The 17,149-nt window shown below is 41.0% G+C and overlaps 1 protein-coding gene across 2 annotated transcripts in view; it reads right to left on the bottom strand.

Moving 5' to 3' along the window:
- The window catches only part of GTF2A1 (general transcription factor IIA subunit 1), a 32,386-nt gene that overhangs the window by 12,946 nt on the left and 2,291 nt on the right, over positions 1 to 17,149 (bottom strand). The window contains exons 2-5 of one of the 2 annotated variants that reach the window (XM_074868544.1): positions 11,747 to 11,848; positions 9,826 to 10,033; positions 3,251 to 3,315; positions 1,012 to 1,087 (exon numbers count right to left, since the gene is read on the bottom strand). In XM_074868544.1, coding sequence (XP_074724645.1) covers positions 1,012 to 1,087; positions 3,251 to 3,315; positions 9,826 to 10,033; positions 11,747 to 11,848 — 451 coding nt within the window. Of the gene's footprint in view, positions 1 to 1,011; positions 1,088 to 3,250; positions 3,316 to 9,825; positions 10,034 to 10,390; positions 11,724 to 11,746; positions 11,849 to 17,149 lie in introns of those variants that run through there. The other variant, XM_074868545.1, reaches the window with a different exon arrangement.

Here is a 17,149-nt window from a genome sequence, read left to right on the forward strand (position 1 = left end):
GATAATCCTGAACTTCATACATTTCCCTCAGACTGATTTTATTTCCTGTCCACCCTCCACAGCAAAATGCAAAGCCCTATTTACTAAAATAACTAAGTATAACTCAAAGACGGGACTGCCCTAGCCCCTTGTTTAAGAAAAAAAATTATGACTGTAAAATATGTGAGTCATAGGTTATTCTATGCTATGACAAATAGAAGATATGCTTCCTTAAAAATTGGGAAAATTTTAATTTCTAGAACAGCTACACATTTAAATTTTATTTCAACTATATAACCATAAAACTTTCAAATGTTTAAAGCAGGGAGGTTAAGTCCCACGTGATTCTGAGCAGACTAGATGGATTACTCTGGCAAAAGCAGCAACTGATTCTAGAAAATGAGCTTTCTCAGGTCTTCCTTTACTCTCCATGTTAAATAGATCTAGAATCAAGCTTATAAAATCAGCATAATACAAAACTACATGAAGCATCAGACATGATGTTCATAAAAGTAACATTTAATTATATTTTAAAGGTACAACATGACAGCATTTAAAAATGATAAATCTAAAATAAAATTAGCATTGCCAGCAAAATCAGAAATTCCACTGTGTGAGCTCAGCAGGTACAAGAAACCTTAAGACATTCCTCATCTGAAGTCACAGATGAAGGGACCCTGCTTTTTTTATAACCCGTCTAGTATCCGTGCTCAGACCATGTATCACAAAGCTCAGAAATATGTAAAGTGGGGGAACAGCAACACCTGTCTTCTTGCTTCATGCGCTTCTCTAAAAAGTGGGGAAAACTTGCACAGGATCTAACCCACATCGCTGTTAGGTCAGCACCACAAGGTTCATAAGACTAGCAAGTCAGTGAGCAAAAGAGTCCAGGAGTCCAGTGAAGAGATGGCACTACTTTGTAAAGGTGGATTCCCAGGTTCTGCTTTTTAACAATACATAGCAGGGAGTAAAACCCAGAATTTCTCCCTCCCAAGCACCCTCAGAACCACTGTTTGATCCCAAGATGGTTACCTGAATTTGTAAGTATCTGCTGAACAGGAGTAACGCCAGCAGGGAGAGCCAATGTAGCTGCAGTGGCTGCAGCACTCTGAAATACAAGAAAAGGTTTTTAACCACAGACATTATGGCCAGTGTTTCATCTCACAACATACTGCCTGAAAATACATACCCTTTTATTGCTGTTGACAGTGTTTGCACACAAATTTCTGCAGCTATTGAAATGCAGGCATTAAATCAACTGTACATTATACTACATATAAAAAGTATTTTCCTCCTCCTTAATAGCAAGAAGACTGAAGCAACAATCACTAAGCATGACCTTAACCCAGCTCCATGTGGTTTCTTGGTTTAGCTGTAAGCTCAGCAGGTTTTTTTTTCTCCTCTGCCTTCTCTGTTGATCTACTAATAGAGCACAACACTGCATTGCTCATGTGGCAATTTTACTTACACTTTTTCAAAGCAGCTAAAGATATGGGCCTACAAATCAGAAGAAACATAAGGTACTGAAGCAATGATCATGTTCTCCTGTCTTGTTTTCACAAGGAGTAGTAATCAGGTTTGCACTTTTCTTCATACTGTAAATGATTTGTATTTCAAGTCCCGCATAACGCAGCTCTTCTGAGTGAGTGTACGCATACAGTGTACTGACTGTTCACAGAATGACTAATTTTTTCTCCCAAGACAGCTGGTTAGAAGATAAAGCTGAAGACACTCAATGGGTAATGATTTGAAATTACAAGGAAACTGAATTCCAACACAATTATGGGAGCTCCAAACACAAAAATCTGCATTAAGTCCTTAACTCGCAGATATGGACTTCTCCAGAGGCCTCTTCATTTCAAGGGTCTAACTTCAGCTGCCTATGGAAAAGCCTCCCTTTCCTCTCTATAAAGGAACAATGTCTATTTACTCTTTGCTAGTGAAAGGATTTAAACTTTATTACTACGTAGAGTGCACACTTCCTGTTTATAAGAAATATGATCTCTCCATATTGACCTGTCAATATAGTAGTTACAACTGTAAAAATTAAAAGATTGCCAAGCAAAACTGAAAAGTGCTTGTCTGCATCCTCATGTCCCAGACAAAGGCCGATGAATAAACTCTCGTTATGCTCTGCCTTCCAAGATACTCAAGGTCTGTCAGATCCACTCTTTAGTACCAACTTAAACGTTTCTAACACACACTAATTCCAAATGGATTCTGTAACTATTTACTGAACAGCAGTCTTCTGCAGTATACAATTCATCCGCATTTTGACAGCGGCAGAGTTTTAAAAGCATGGCATACTCATTTTTGCAATATCCATCAACAAGATCTAATTGAATGACAGAAAAAAAAAAGTTTTAACAGTTGGACTTGGGAAGTTACAAATCACACTGAAATGGTTGTAAAACACATAAGAAAAAGGTAGATGTTCATGTGCTCTCGGCCTCTTGGTAAATCATGCTATTTGAGTACGGAAGTTCAAGTTCTCTTCTACAGTAAAGTCAGCAAGTAATGGGGAAGTGAAGGCTAAGCAAGCTGCTGCAGCTTTGATCACGAAACTGTTTCATGTGCTTTTACCATAGAAGTGGTAAGAATGTAATGAATTCTGGTCTTAATACACATATTTAACTTGTATTAGCTGTTGTTTTCATCACTCTGCAAGCAATTTTTTATTTTAAATTAAGCCAGGGCGTGAGTTTAAAGCAAGATAAGATAACCAAAATTAACCTCTAGAGATAAAAGCTGCAAGAAAAGTGTAAATGACCAGACTCAGTTTTATGCGCTATTACAAAATTAGTGAATCAAATGTGACCAGAAAAGAATTGATGTGAACGGCTAAAAAATTTCTCATTTGAGATAAGCTTGAGTTTCAGAGTGGTTAACGTTTTTTCCTGCATCTAGCAAATACACTATGCTTGCAGCAGTTAATAGTGTTCTGTCGGTATATGACAAGCATATCATCAAGCAGATTCATACCAACAGTACTTCAATTTCTGATTAAAAAAAAGTTTTGGTTAAACATATTTAAAGGCAGAGGATCAGAATAAACCCTAGATTTGTTATCAAAACTAACATCCTGCATTACTGTTCCTAGATTGTCAGTGCAGCAGCAAAACTCAGAAAGATGGCAGACAGTGTGCTCTAAATTACTTTTAAGCATCTGATGACTAATATCAGATCTGTGTTTACTGTTTACTATATTGCGTTTACTAAAACAACTTACATAATGACAGTGTATGCATGTATAAACTTCTGCTTTTCTTACCATGCCTGATGCATTCATGTGCGGTATCAGCTTGGAATCTGGCACAATAACCTGCTGCTGAGGTGCTACAAACAGAAAAACAGTATTTCATGAAAACTAAGCAGTCTGCCCAAAATAACATCCAAGCCAAAATAACTTAGAAAGAACACCACCCAAACATCAGCTGAGCTTCGTAACAAAAACACCTACTGAGCAGCCTCTGATAATATTAAGTTTCACCCTCAGGACAATATACAACAGCAGCTCTGAGAGGCAATATGGCTATTCTGGCTTTACAGATCTTATTTCAAGCACTTCAGTTACCTATTCTGACCCTAGGTAAAGCAAGATTTAAAATACATTTCTGAAATTGAAGGTATTAGTGAAATATTGATAAACGTGCTGTTGTCCAGTAACAGAGTTCTCCAAAATCATCAACTGACAGTGGTTAACTCTTAAAACAGACTTAAACAAGGATCACTGCAAGATGAAGAGTATATTATTAACAGGATGCAGCAGTTAGCTTGAGTTAGGTCTAATTAACACAGCTGTCAGCATAAGCTCATGATTTTCACTGTCTTTCTAATGTAGCAGAAGCAGATGAAATATGATCAACCTCCTGTCCCGAACAATAAAATAGTTTTTGTGTGCTAAAGGGAATAGATAGCTAAACTCTGCAAACAACCTGTTCATTGTCTAGAAGTGCAAAAGTGTCGAAGCCTATGGAACAAGCAGGTTGCCAGTGCTAATATCAGTGACAGTGAATTGAAAAATGACAGAGCAATCTGAACAAACTAATCATCGACAAAGTATTCTCCATCCAATCCTATCACTAATGACACTTAAGAATAGTGGGGATAACTGAGTTTCTGGAAGAGATTCTGGGAAGGGAAGCCCCACAACCTTGCACCAAGATCTGAGGTCATCGCTCCAATTTTCAGGGAACCCAGGGAGGACAGAAGAGCCCAAGGAAATCTCGTGACTTTGTGCCAGGACCACACACAGGACAGCAGGAATCACCACACCGATCATTCTGATCTCTCTCTGTGACTGCACCAGGTCACAGAATCAGAGAATCAACTAGGTTGGAAAAGACCTTGAAGATCATCCAGTCCAACCATTGACCAATATATCCAGTCCAATATTGACCGTTCTCAACGACACCATATCCCTAAGCACTATGTCAACCTGACTCTTAAACACCTCCAGGGATGGGGACTCCACCACTACCCTGCACAGCCCATTCCAACACCTAATAACCCGTTCTGTAAAGAAATGCTTCCTAATATCCAGTCTGAACCTTCCCTGGTGCAACTTGAGGCCATTACCTCTTGTCCTATCGCTTGTAACTTGGTTAAAGAGGCTCATCCCCAGCTCTCTGCAACCTCCTTTCAGGTAGTTGTAGAGGGCGATGAGGTCTCCCCTCAGCCTCCTCTTCCCCAGACTAAACAACCCCAGTTCCCTCAGCCGCTCCTCCTACGACATGTGTTCCAGACCCTTCACCAGCTTCGTTGCCCTTCTTTGGACACGCTCGAGTAATTCAATGTCCTTTTTGTAGTGAGGGGCCCAAAACTGAACACAGTAATCGAGGTGCGGCCTCACCAGTGCTGAGTACAGGGCTAAGATCACTTCCCTGTCCCTGCTGGCCACGCTATTTCTGATGCAAGCCAGGATGCCATTGGCCTTCTTGGCCACCTGGGCACACTGCTGGCTCATGTTCAGCTGGCTGTCAATCAACACCCCCAGGTCCCTCTCTGACTGGCAGCTCTCCAGCCACTCCTCCCCCAGCCTGTAGCGCTGCTGGGGGTTGTTGTGGCCCAAGTGCAGCACCCGGCATTTGGCCTTATTGAAGCTCCTACAGTTGGCCTTGGCCCATCGTTCCAGCCTGTCCAGGTCTCTCTGCAGAGCCTCCCTACCCTCCAGCAGATCAACACTCCCACCCAACTTGGTGTCATCTGCAAACTTACTGAGGGTGCACTCCATCCCCTCGTCTAGATCATCAATAAAGATGTTAAACAGGAGTGGCCCCAAAACCGAGCCCTGGGGGACACCACTTGTGACTGGCCACCAACTGGATTTAACTCCGTTCACCACAACTCTTTGGGCCCGGCCATCCAGACAGTTTTTTACCCAGCAAAGTGTGTGCCCATCCAAGCCACAAGCAGCCAGTTTCACCAGGAGAATGCTGTGGGAAATGGTGTCAAAGGCCTTACTAAAGTCAAGGTAGACAACATCCACAGCCTCTCCCTCATCCAATAAGCAGGTCACCCTGTCGTACAAGGAGATCAGGTTTGTCAAGCAGGACCTGCCTTTCATAAACCCATGCTGACTGGGCCTGATCATCTGGTTGTCCCATATGTGTTGTATGATGGTACTCAGGATGAGCTGCTCCATCAGCTTCCTGGGCACCGAAGTCAAGCTGACAGGCCTGTAATTTCCTGGATCATCCTTCCGACCCTTCCTATAGATGGGCATCACATTGGCCAATTTCCAATCTGTCGGGACCTCCCCGGTCAGCCAGGACTGCTGATAAATGATGGAAAGCGGCTTGGCGAGCACCCCAGCCAGCTCCTTCAGCACCCTCGGGTTTATCCCATCCGGTCCCATAGACTTGTGTGTGTCTATGTGATGCAGTAGGTCACTGACTATCTCCTCCTGGATTGTGGGGGGGTCGTTCTCCCAGTCTCTGTCTTCTGGCTGAGGAGGCTGGATTCCCTCAGTACAACTAGTCTTGTTATTAAAGACTGAGGCAAAGAAGGCATTAAGCACCTCAGCCTTTTCCTCATCACTCGTTGCCATGTTTCCTCCTGTGTCTAGCAGGGAATGGAAGCTCTCCCTGGTCTTTCTTTTGCTGCTCACATACTTATAGAAACATTTCTTGTTATCTTTGACTGCTGAAGCCAGATTAATTTCTAGCTGGGCTTTAGACCTCCTGATTTCTGCCCTGCATAGCCTCACAGCATCTTTGTAATCATTGTGAGTGGCTAGCCCCTCTTCCAAAGGCCATAAACTCTTCTTTTCTATGTGAGTTGCAGCCAAAGCTCCCTGTTTAGCCAGGGTGGCCTTCTCTGCTGCCGGCTTCTCTTACAGCACCTGGGGACAGCCTGTTCCTGAGCCATTAAGACGTCCTTCTTGAAGAGTGCCCAGCCTTCCTGGACCCCTGTACCCTTTAGGACCATCTCCCAAGGGATCCTGTCAAGCAGTTGCCTAAACAAGTCAAAGTCAGCTCTTTGGAAGTCCAGGATGTCAGTTCTGCTTCCCCCTTTCCTGGCCTCTCTAAAAAGAGAGAACTTTATTACTTCATGATCGCTGTGCCCTAGTCAGCCTCCAACTGCCACATCATCCACTGGACTGGTCCTTCTCTGTTCACAAAGAGGAGGTCTAGCAGGGCACCTTCTCTGGTCGGCTCACTCACCAGCTGTGTCAGGAAGTTATCTCCCACACATTCCAGGAATCTCCAGGACTGGTCCTGCTCTGCTGTGTTGTATTTCCAGCAGATGTCTGGGAAGTTAAAGTCTCCCACAAGAACAAGGGCAAGCAATTGTGAGATTTCTCCTAAGTGCCTATAGAACATTTCATCCACTTCTCTGTCCTGGTTGGGTGGCCTATAACAGACTCCCACTATGACATCTGCCCTGTTGGCCTTCCCCCTGATTCTAACACAAAGACACTCCACCCTGTCTTCACTATACTTGTGTTTGAAGCAATTGTAACAGTCCCTAACATACAGCACCACCCCACTGCCTCTCCTTCCTTGTCTGTCCCTTCTAAAGAGCTTGTAGCCATCAACTGGCACACTCCAGTCATGGGAGACATCCCACCATGTTTCTGTGACAGCCACTACATCATAATTTTCCTGTTGTATCATGCCTTCAAGCTCCTCCTGTTTGTTACCCATGCTGTGTGCATTGGTATACATGCACTTCAGATGGGCTGATGTTTTCCCCCCTTCCCCCTTCAAATCTAGTTTAAAGCTCTCTCAACGAGCCCAGCTAACTCCTACCCCAAGATCCTTTTCTCCCTCTGGGACAGGTGCATCCCATCTGATGCCAAAAGGTCTGGCGTCCTGTATACTAACCCATGATTGAAAAAGCCAAAGCCCTGACGGTAACACCCGTCTTGGAGCCACAAGTTCATCTGTTGACTTCTCCTGTATTCTTCTTCATCCATCCCCCCAACTGAAGGGATGGAGGACAACACAATTTGTGCCCCCGACCCCTTATCCAGTTTCCCCAAGGCCCTGAAATCTCTCTTCATTGCTTTAGGACTTCTCCTGGTAATATCGTCGCTACCTACCTGAAAAACCAAGAGGGTAGCAGCCCTTGGGTCACACTAGAGCAGGGAGTTTTTCTGTGAGGTCCTTCACCCAGGCCCCAGGGAGGCAGCAGACTTCCCTATGAAAAGGGTCCGGTCTGCATATTGGGCCTTCAACACCCCTCAGAATGGAGTCACCCACTACAATGACTCTTCTGGGGTTCTTTTTAGAACTGGTTTTAATACCTGGTCTAGAGCAACCCGACCTTGGTGGACCTTGGTATTCCTCCTTGTTTGACTCATTTTCTTTGTCCTTCTCTACTTCATTCAGAAGTTCCAAGGCCCCGTATCTGTTGTGAAGGGACACCATGGAACATGAAGGAGATTGGGAGAGGAGTTTCCTGCCTCCCTGAGCAGGGACCTGTTTCCAGCCTCCCCCATCTCTTAGATCCCCTCCTTCTGCCTGGCAGCAAGAGGGTGAGGGATTACCTGCCTCTTTTGGAGCTTCCATTTGCTCCTGATGCTTCAGGGGTGCTAACGTGTTACTCCACCAATCAATTTCCCTTTCGCACTCCCTAATGCTTCTTAATCTTTCAACCTCTGAGATCTGCCACCAGGCTGAGCAGGTCATCCAGATGATCACAGAGCACACAGGTGGTGTCACTGCTGCCCTCTGGCAGGATTGACAGGCTCAGGCACTCCCTGCAGCCCGGGACCTGGACCGCTACATGTTTGCGTGACAGCTCCGTCTGGGTTGCCACGTTCTTTCTGGTGGTGGTTTTGACCTGAGTGGAGACCATGGCTCAGTCTACTCGTGGAGGACGATAAGATCAAACTAGCTCAGATAAGTTCTAGACCTAGGAGATGGACTGCGCCCTGTCTGCTCACCCTGCCTGCGTGAACTCGTGCAAGGTCGTGCAAGGAACTACTACACCATCTCCCCCATGGAACATGGAAGTCAAGTAGTTCATAAAACTGCATGTCTGTGATTAAAGTGCTTTGATATCCTAATTCCATTTAGACTCCACACTGTCATTTTGTCATAAGCCACAACACTAGGCAACAATAAATCAGTTTTAAGTGTATTACTATAGGCAGGATCTTATTCTACCCTAAGACACAAACAGGAGAACAGTGACCTCCATATTAGTGGAAGGAAACCTGGCCAGTAGTCACAGCTATTCAGCTAAGGAGCCACTAGAGGTCTTGGTGAGTATACTTTCCAGGCTCTGCTGACTGTAAGTTAAACTGAGACACTTGGATTGCTTGAAGCTACCTAAGTACTATGAGAAGAAAAAAAAACGTAAAAAAAAAAAAAACAACAAACCAAACACCCCCGCCCCCCCCCCCCCCCCCCCCCCCCCAAAAAAAAAACCCCACCACCAAGGAAAAAAAAGCCCCAGCTTCAGGATATTGTCACTCTAGTTCTCTTCTGTTTTGAATATATGGTGGTTGGGGTTGGGGGGGGCTTGGGAGGGGGAGGAGATCAACTCATAGCTATCTTTTGTGCCTATAACAACACAGGTTCTGATCCATGAAATCTGATAAAAAGACTGTAGTCTGCGACTGACTACCACAAACATTTTATACTGCAATTTTAACAGCACACTGAAAACTCAACTCAAGCATTTCACAGGTGGCAGATTTGTTTACACAGCATATATGCAGTAAAATCCAGTAGTATTTATCTTAGTTTTCAAATTAAATTGTAATTGGTGAAAATGTTTTCCTTAAATTATTAATGGAGAATACACAAGACAATAATTACAAGAAACAATACTGTTATGGCTTGAACACCCACACCTACACAGTGTGCAATCTTTTAAGACCACAAAAATACCCAGACATTATGCTTTTCACTTGAAACTTGCTTAACATGAAAAACCATCTCCTATATATATACTCAAGACTGTTACACAAGTGGTTTTCATGCCCTAGCATCCACTTATGCTAAACAATGTATTTTTAAATTAATTTGCTCCTAATGACATCACTATCTCATGACTAAATTGTCGACTGCATATGTATATTGGTTTGAAGTTACAGAGCTGCTAATGGGTTTTTAATAGAATCCGAAAGTCATGTATTCTGAAAACATAGGTTATATAGAAGAGAAGAATTCAGCCTTTCCAAAATCTTCTGAAGAATATGACTAACATAAATACCAAGTTATTTTTCACTAAGACAGCTCTGTTGACCTGTTAAATAGAGGCAAGTAGAGACAAAGTTTAACATAAAGACACAAAGTTACCCATCAGATAAACACCCTGCCCTAGATGTAGAATATGCTAAGTTGGTCTAACTTCAGTCTTTTGCCAGAGAGATGAAAGAGTAAGTCTGACCTTGCTGAGATGCTGGAATAAGGACCTGTTGTGGCTGAGACTGCTGCTGCACAGTCTGCTGTGGCTGAGGTTGTGTATGATGGTGGTGGTGATGATGCTGCTGTTGCTGCTGCTGCTGTTGCTGCTGTTGCACCTGCAACAAAAGCTGCTGCTCTTCTGAATGGAAGCCATCTACAGCCTTGGACTGCATCAGCTTGTTCTCCCACAGCTAGTTTGGAAAAGGAAAGAGAAATCTCTGTGTATGATTTTTACTCAACAAGATTTGTTACTATATAAAGACAGTACCCCAAAAATCAAATTTGTTTTCACTGTTTATCTCGTGCAGTCTACTGGCCAAAAAGCCTTTAGGCAAATACAGACTGAAGAGATAACTCCACAGAGGTAATATGTTTTAAGAAGAGAAATTAAATATCCCTTAAGAACTGTCAGTCCAAGCTTAAGTTTTAACATTCTTTCTTTCTTCTAGGTGTGGAAGATTCGTAACAACCCTAATAGAAGCATTAATAAACTGGTAACTTTAAATTAGCCTTCAAGTTTTCACTTCTCTACATTCTTCCTTTCTTACCTCTTTAATCACGAAAATAATTCTTTATTACAGCTTTCTTCAAGCCATTTCTTCTTAGAACTCTTCAATAAAAGTTGCTTGAAGGCTACTGCTTTGTAACATACTTCAACAGAAACTACCAGTATACCTAAGATAATGCCTCTGTACAAGCATTTACATGGTTTCTACCACAGTATCAAATGGAACTTCTCCAGCCCTTCACTTCTTGATGTCAGCTGACAAGTCTCCCAAGAAAAGCCACAGATGCAAAAAAAGCAGCTCTTGCAAAAAGACAGCAATGCAAGTATTCCATAATACATCAGAGTCAAAAAGACTACAAGCAACCAGGACTCCTGATTTCACATCCTACTTAGGGCTCCCTAAGCCAACCTCTTCAATACTTCATTTTCCTTCTTGTCTCCTCATTCAATCTTTTCTGACATCATTTGCAGAACACATCTGCGACACAAACACCAAGTTGCTTTTCTTATAGCGCTCACTCCATTTGCACCAAGCCAGGTCATGGTGTCATGGAACAAAGTCTGTCTAGCCAAACTCAAAATTCTTTTCCCACTCTATCCATTTTTTAATACTTCATAAATACTAAGAGTGTGGGATGTCCCGCTTTCTGAAGAAGTCCTTATCCAACAGCTGAGATAAGCAGGCACCTACTTTCCCAGTTTCATTTTTCTTCATTTCCTCTTTTTTTTTTTTCCTTCTTCTGCCTTTTCTCTTCCCTTTTGAAGGGCTTCTTTTGCTCAGGAAAAATTTGAAGAAAGCCATAGGAGACCCATTAGAGCTCAGGTCAACATCCTGCCTTTCGTTTGGACCACTGGTAAAAGTTCACAGCCACTGTACGTAACACAATTCTGAATCTGAGAGCTCCAGAAAAGTGTGATGCACACAATGCAGTTTATTATGTACCACCTCCCAAAAACAATACTTCTGCAAACCACAAACCATACATGCAAACATCTGACAATGTAACTTTTCTTCAGAAATACAAAAACATCAAGCAGAGCAGGTGTTTTTTTCCTGCAGAGAAACCTTAAGAATTGTCTGCCTCTAAGATAAACATATTCTCCCCTTTCTTTTTTAAAGATACAACTTTCTGAGGACCGAAATAACATTGTGAATTTGGATGCCTGCTGTTAGTTCATGTCAAGTTTGACAAACCAGACTGGGGAAAGTAAACAAGGTGAGCATATCTCTCTATACAGCAATGCAATTCAAATAACATGGGGCTGTAGATACGCAGATTGATACAGTGCTTAGCTAACTGAAAAATTAGTATTTTTGCTGTGTACAATTGTAAGCAGATCCGAAAACCAACTGCTGTATTGGTCTATTAAAAACAACTTTCAACCTGCAACTTACTGTTTTGAGTTCCATAAGAACTTGTTCATCCACTCCTTCATCCAGAAAAACTTCTCTGACATCATTGATAACATCTTCAATTACAGACCTGTACAACTTAGGCTTTTAAAAAAAAACAACTAGTCAGCATCGTTTTGAAAGAAATTTATCATGTTAACAATAAAATAAGATTTCCCCCCACAAAAACCCTCTGAAATCTGCATTACAGAATATACTGCATGTTTCCAAGTGAGTAAAATATCCAAGGAGGCATTAATCAGTAAGAACAGCTCAAACGAAGTGAAAGGGGAAGGGACTGTTTGCTATCTTTTGTGACACAACTATGGCAACAAGACTTTTCAAGCCACAAGGAGTGTAATTCAAAACAGAGAAAAGGAGATTGTTTTCCATTCAGTAAATTTGTTTCCTGCTGGCCAATATACATATTGAATATGCAAAAATATCTGCATGTGTGCAAAAAATGTCAAAGAACGGTAGAAGTTCAAAAGGATGTTAGATAAATACAAAGAAAATAAACTTGTTAGTGCTTGCTAGTTCAACAGGAATTAAATATGGTTCAGAATGATCTCGAGCTGAAAAACGTTGAAGGCTCAAAAAACTGAAAGCATTCATGTGAATGCCCTGTTCTTCCTTACACATCTGTTTACAGAAACTACTGAAGACAGGATATTAGGCTAGACAGGCTTCTGTTTTCAATCAGTACTCATGTTTTTACATTAGAAATTTTTCAGGGGGGAACACTACAAATACATTATTACTCTATTACACTGATTTCATGCCTAAACTGGCAAGGATCAAGTGAATTGTCAATTTACTTTAGGTTGCCCAAAGGTTGTGGAGTGTCTGGCTCTGGAGATGCTCGAAAGCCATCTGGACATAGTCCCAGGCAACTGGCTCTCGGTAGCCCTGCTTGTGCAGCAGGGTTGCAAGATGACCTCCAGAGGCCCTTCCAACCTCACCCATTTTGTAAATTTTAAAATGCAGGTACAATTTTTAAAAGAGAACATAAATACTTAACCTTATCAATTAAAGCACAAAATGTAATTCATAGGACCATATGATAATTGTACTATGCACATGCTGTACCTTTTAAACAGTACAGCTTGGACCTTTCTACATGCGTATGAACATCAACGACATGTTGGCTGGGATTAAATATCTGTGCTAATTGCAAGGTGGCACTATGACCTCTAAATTAGGGTTGATCAATCTGCAGCCTGTGATCATATACACTTCATTGGCTGTTCCTTGGTCTGGGGGTAGACCATTTTTAAATTGATCTGGAAGTAGCTACAACTTTATGTAAGCTAGTATCGTCCTCTACCCCGTCCTGCAACTTCCTTAAGTAATGAATCCCAAATGATGCCAGACACATCAGATTTGTTGCATAAATGCAAAACAATCATCCTGTACTCATGCGGTGGGTTCGGCACCCCAGGAGTGCTGTGCCTCCAATACACACGCAGAAAACCTCCACCAAACACATGCAGTTAGTCCAGCAGTGCTGGAACTACACAAATGTCCTGCATACACTTGAAATATTTATTTTATGCATATGCAGTTGCTTAAAACATCACAGAAGTGTTGAATTTGTTACAGATATGCTAAAGATTATATTGCACACGTTATGGAATTGTTATGCCTAAATTATGGAATAATGGAGGGGGAATAGCAGCACATGATTTACTAGTCCAGGAAAAAGCAGAGTGGCCAGTAAGCACAAAAAAAGTTGAATAACTTTGCTTTTAAATGTTAAAAAAAACCCAAAACAACCCAAAAGAAATGCATTGATATTACAAGGGGAGAAAAGAACCTATTTGGAAGCCTGGAACTAAGAATGAAGTAGTTGGATGGCTGCTTAGTGCATTATGTCCTTAGTGTTTAAAACAAACTCTGCATTGGGGCATACTCAAGTGATTTTTCTTACCAAAAAAACAATCAACCAAACAACAACAAAAAGGGAAGAAAAAAAAAAAAGGAAAAAAAAAAAGCAAAAAAACCCTCAACAAAACCCAACATACCACTCTGTTATCGACCACACATCAGTATTTTGGCAAATGGCATGCTATGAGCACTCTTGGTTTTTTCCTTCATTTTACATTTCATCAGCTTGACACTTTTCAGCTTTAAAACATGCTGCTGCAAATCAAGTAGCTGAAATGTTAGAATTCGTCCTTATGTTGTTACCTGTCACTCCAAATAAATTTCTGGCCTCAAGTACCAAGGTAAATTGCCATCCTTGAAAACTACCTTCACAGCATCTATGTCCAAAACTTAACTTCCCCAAAAGAAACAAAACATACCAAACTACTTGCAGACTTTTTTCTTTCAAAACAATACTGCATGCTCACATATCCAGGCTTCAAGTACAACATTAACTGTGCTTACAGAGACATTTGAAACAGACTTTCAAAGCCAGACTACTCTTGAGCACCAGTATTTTAAATCTGCCTTGTAACTTAGATACCAAGCACCATTAACAGGATTATTTTTCCACGTAGATTCAATTCATAGCAGATGCAAAAAGACATTCTACTTAAGTAACATTAAGTCCTATTATTTCTGTAATTAAACAAATTGCATAAAGCTTATGCAATTCAACCAGCACAGAAATGCTACTTAACCTATTCCACGTATTGTTCCTTATAGTACAAAAAGCATCTGTTTCTTAATGCCAAAACCACATTCTTCAAATAAACATGCTTAACCTCAGGCATGTGAGTTACTTTCCTTAAGGGTGGAGATTGCATTTTCTCCTTAAATCTTCCTCTCCTTAAATCATCTATTAGGTCCACCTTTCTAATAAAACAGATTTTACACAAACAGGCTCTAATAATTTCCACCTATCTCCAGAGACAGGCATTTTTCTAAGGTTTATTCACAAAGCCTCCTCAGTCTATAAAGCCCTAGGAAAAAATATCAACGTTCAGATATAACAAATTGGCCCTACAGCCCAACAGTCTGCTTGGGAATGTTTCCTTTTTTACCCTGTGTAGTCAGGGACAAAGCAAATTCAAACAGCGGGATACTGGTTTCTAGAGTCCAGCAAGAGTTTAGCAAGAGAGCAGGAAGGCAGGTTAAGAGTATAGATGTCCGCTCTGCTATTGACACAGTGCCCTTCTGCACAACTTCCAACAGCCCAAGCAAGCGGCTAAGCCCCCCAAAAGACAACAGCACCACAGGGGTGCAGTGAGCCTAGTGCAACACAGGTTAAGGAACCCACAAGCAGTTTGTACGCATGCGTATCTCTCTGCATGAGCCGCTAAGAACACTGGATCTAAAGATGGGTCAGAATTTTGGACGATGTTCTAATCACACAGTTTCACAATATATGATACACTCATGGCTGTACGATTAGAAGAAGGGAACAGAGAACACAGTATCTGCACACATATAATGAAACAGCGTCTGTCTGATTTTACGTATATGTGTTTATGTAATACTCAGAAAAATCCTGTCTGGTTGAAAATATTCTCTTGTATATGCTCCTACTGAACATCCAGCCCAGGTGGATACAACACCTTCCACAGTGGGAGCAGCAAGGCTTCAATTTCATAGTGGAATTTTGAAAAGTATCACAAAATGCTCTCTTCCTACCTCAACAGAGGCAAATCCAGTAAAATTACAAAACAGCCTTAAGCCCTGGTCTTTAAAAGAAAGCACACTGTATTGTTTTAGATATTCACTAAGTGTTGCCTTTAAGCATTATTTATATGATGCTCAAGCTGTTTACACAAACCATCTAAGACTCTGAAGTTGAATGACAAAATTAAGTAAGCATACACTGCCTCCTCAAAAAATAAGCATGGGCATACAATTACTAAACAAGCCTAAAGATGTGATAGCAGGTGAGTTAAGCCTTTCAATAAATTTCCACATTCAGTCAGAGAAAGCAATGAGAACATAATGGAAACTTTATAAAGATTGCTATTAAAATAATCATGCTTTCATCTGGTTTATATTAAAGTGCCTCCCTCATAAAGAGTACATTGCAGTAAACTTCAAGTTCTTTTAAGAGTAAAATACTCAAATCACTCTTCAATAAACACTATTCCAAACACTTGCTATAGATTAAAGACAACAATTAAAATTCCTGATTTATTAGATACAACCACAAACACATAGAAAAGATTTGAAATCTAGCACTTACCCCTCTGGGAACATAAGGAAATGATTATATTTCACTTTCTCTGTGCATCTTGTAAAGAAAACTCCGAGTATGGTGAGACTGCTACATACGCACACACACTCCAAATCCGAGGAGCAACCAGCAAGCTATTTTAAGAAATGCCACATGCCTTTGGGGGCTTACACTTCCTACATTCCTTCAGTTTCAAGGGTACAAAAACAGCATCTCTTTGTAATTATTATCACAACACTTGGGATTTCAGCAGTTTGGATTTTCAATAACCACCACATTATGGCAAGATACACCACGGCACGCTTCATGCGCTTGACAGCAATTTGTTCCTGGTTGCTTCTGCAGTTATCCCTGAAATGCCACTAATCTTTCTCCTGTCTATGCAGTTCCAGCTGGAAGCTAGCTCTACGACAGTTTGAGGAGCACACTGTAAAGGTAACTAGTTTTAGTCACAATTACGTCAAAGAAGTGTGTAAAAACAAGCAACACAATCTACATTGTCAGCATTACAATTTGAGCTTTTTTTATGTTGTTGTGGACTTTTACAAATAAATTACCTCTGCCACCTATAAAACCTATACTGCATATAACTGTTAATGTCTTATATTTGTCCCTTGTTAGGAAGGACGGACTTCTAGCAATTCAGATCCAATCAGATGCTGACATGATACTATTGACATATTAGGCTCAAAGTCTAGCTTCCTAAAGCTATCACCTGGTTGCAGTATTTCAAAATGTTCCTATTCATCTTCGGTAAACCTAGGGTGAACATCTTGATCCTTGCTACTGATCAAGACCTGAATTTGACAAAGTTGACCATGCACTGTTGCAAAGTTTTACTACTTAATTGAAAATTAGCCTAAAGAATATGTGTTTGAAGCAGGCTCATTTTAAGGTTGGCTTTTGCTATTCCGAACACAATGTTCAAACACAGACAACTTCCAACTTTATGGAAGTTATGCCAGTACAGAAATACAGCCAAAAGAAATAAAGTCTTAGTAAACTGTTGAAACAAAGATATTTACAGGTACTCTGGAGATTATTCAATATATATATGTATTGCTATTCAGTACTAGATGAAAAAAGAGAAGCAAAAGCTCTAGTCTACTGTACAGAAATAGATCCTTTTCTTGCAATCAAAAAATAAAGCCAGAAGTTTATAAACAGAAGGACAACTAACAGATTCAGATTACACACATTTAATACGCATCCTACTTAGTAACTGCCTTGAATGTAATGGATGACTACTTTTCTAAAATCTT

Source organism: Strix uralensis, chromosome 4 (genome assembly GCF_047716275.1).
Source record: "Strix uralensis isolate ZFMK-TIS-50842 chromosome 4, bStrUra1, whole genome shotgun sequence".
Taxonomy (NCBI): Eukaryota; Metazoa; Chordata; class Aves; order Strigiformes; family Strigidae; genus Strix; species Strix uralensis.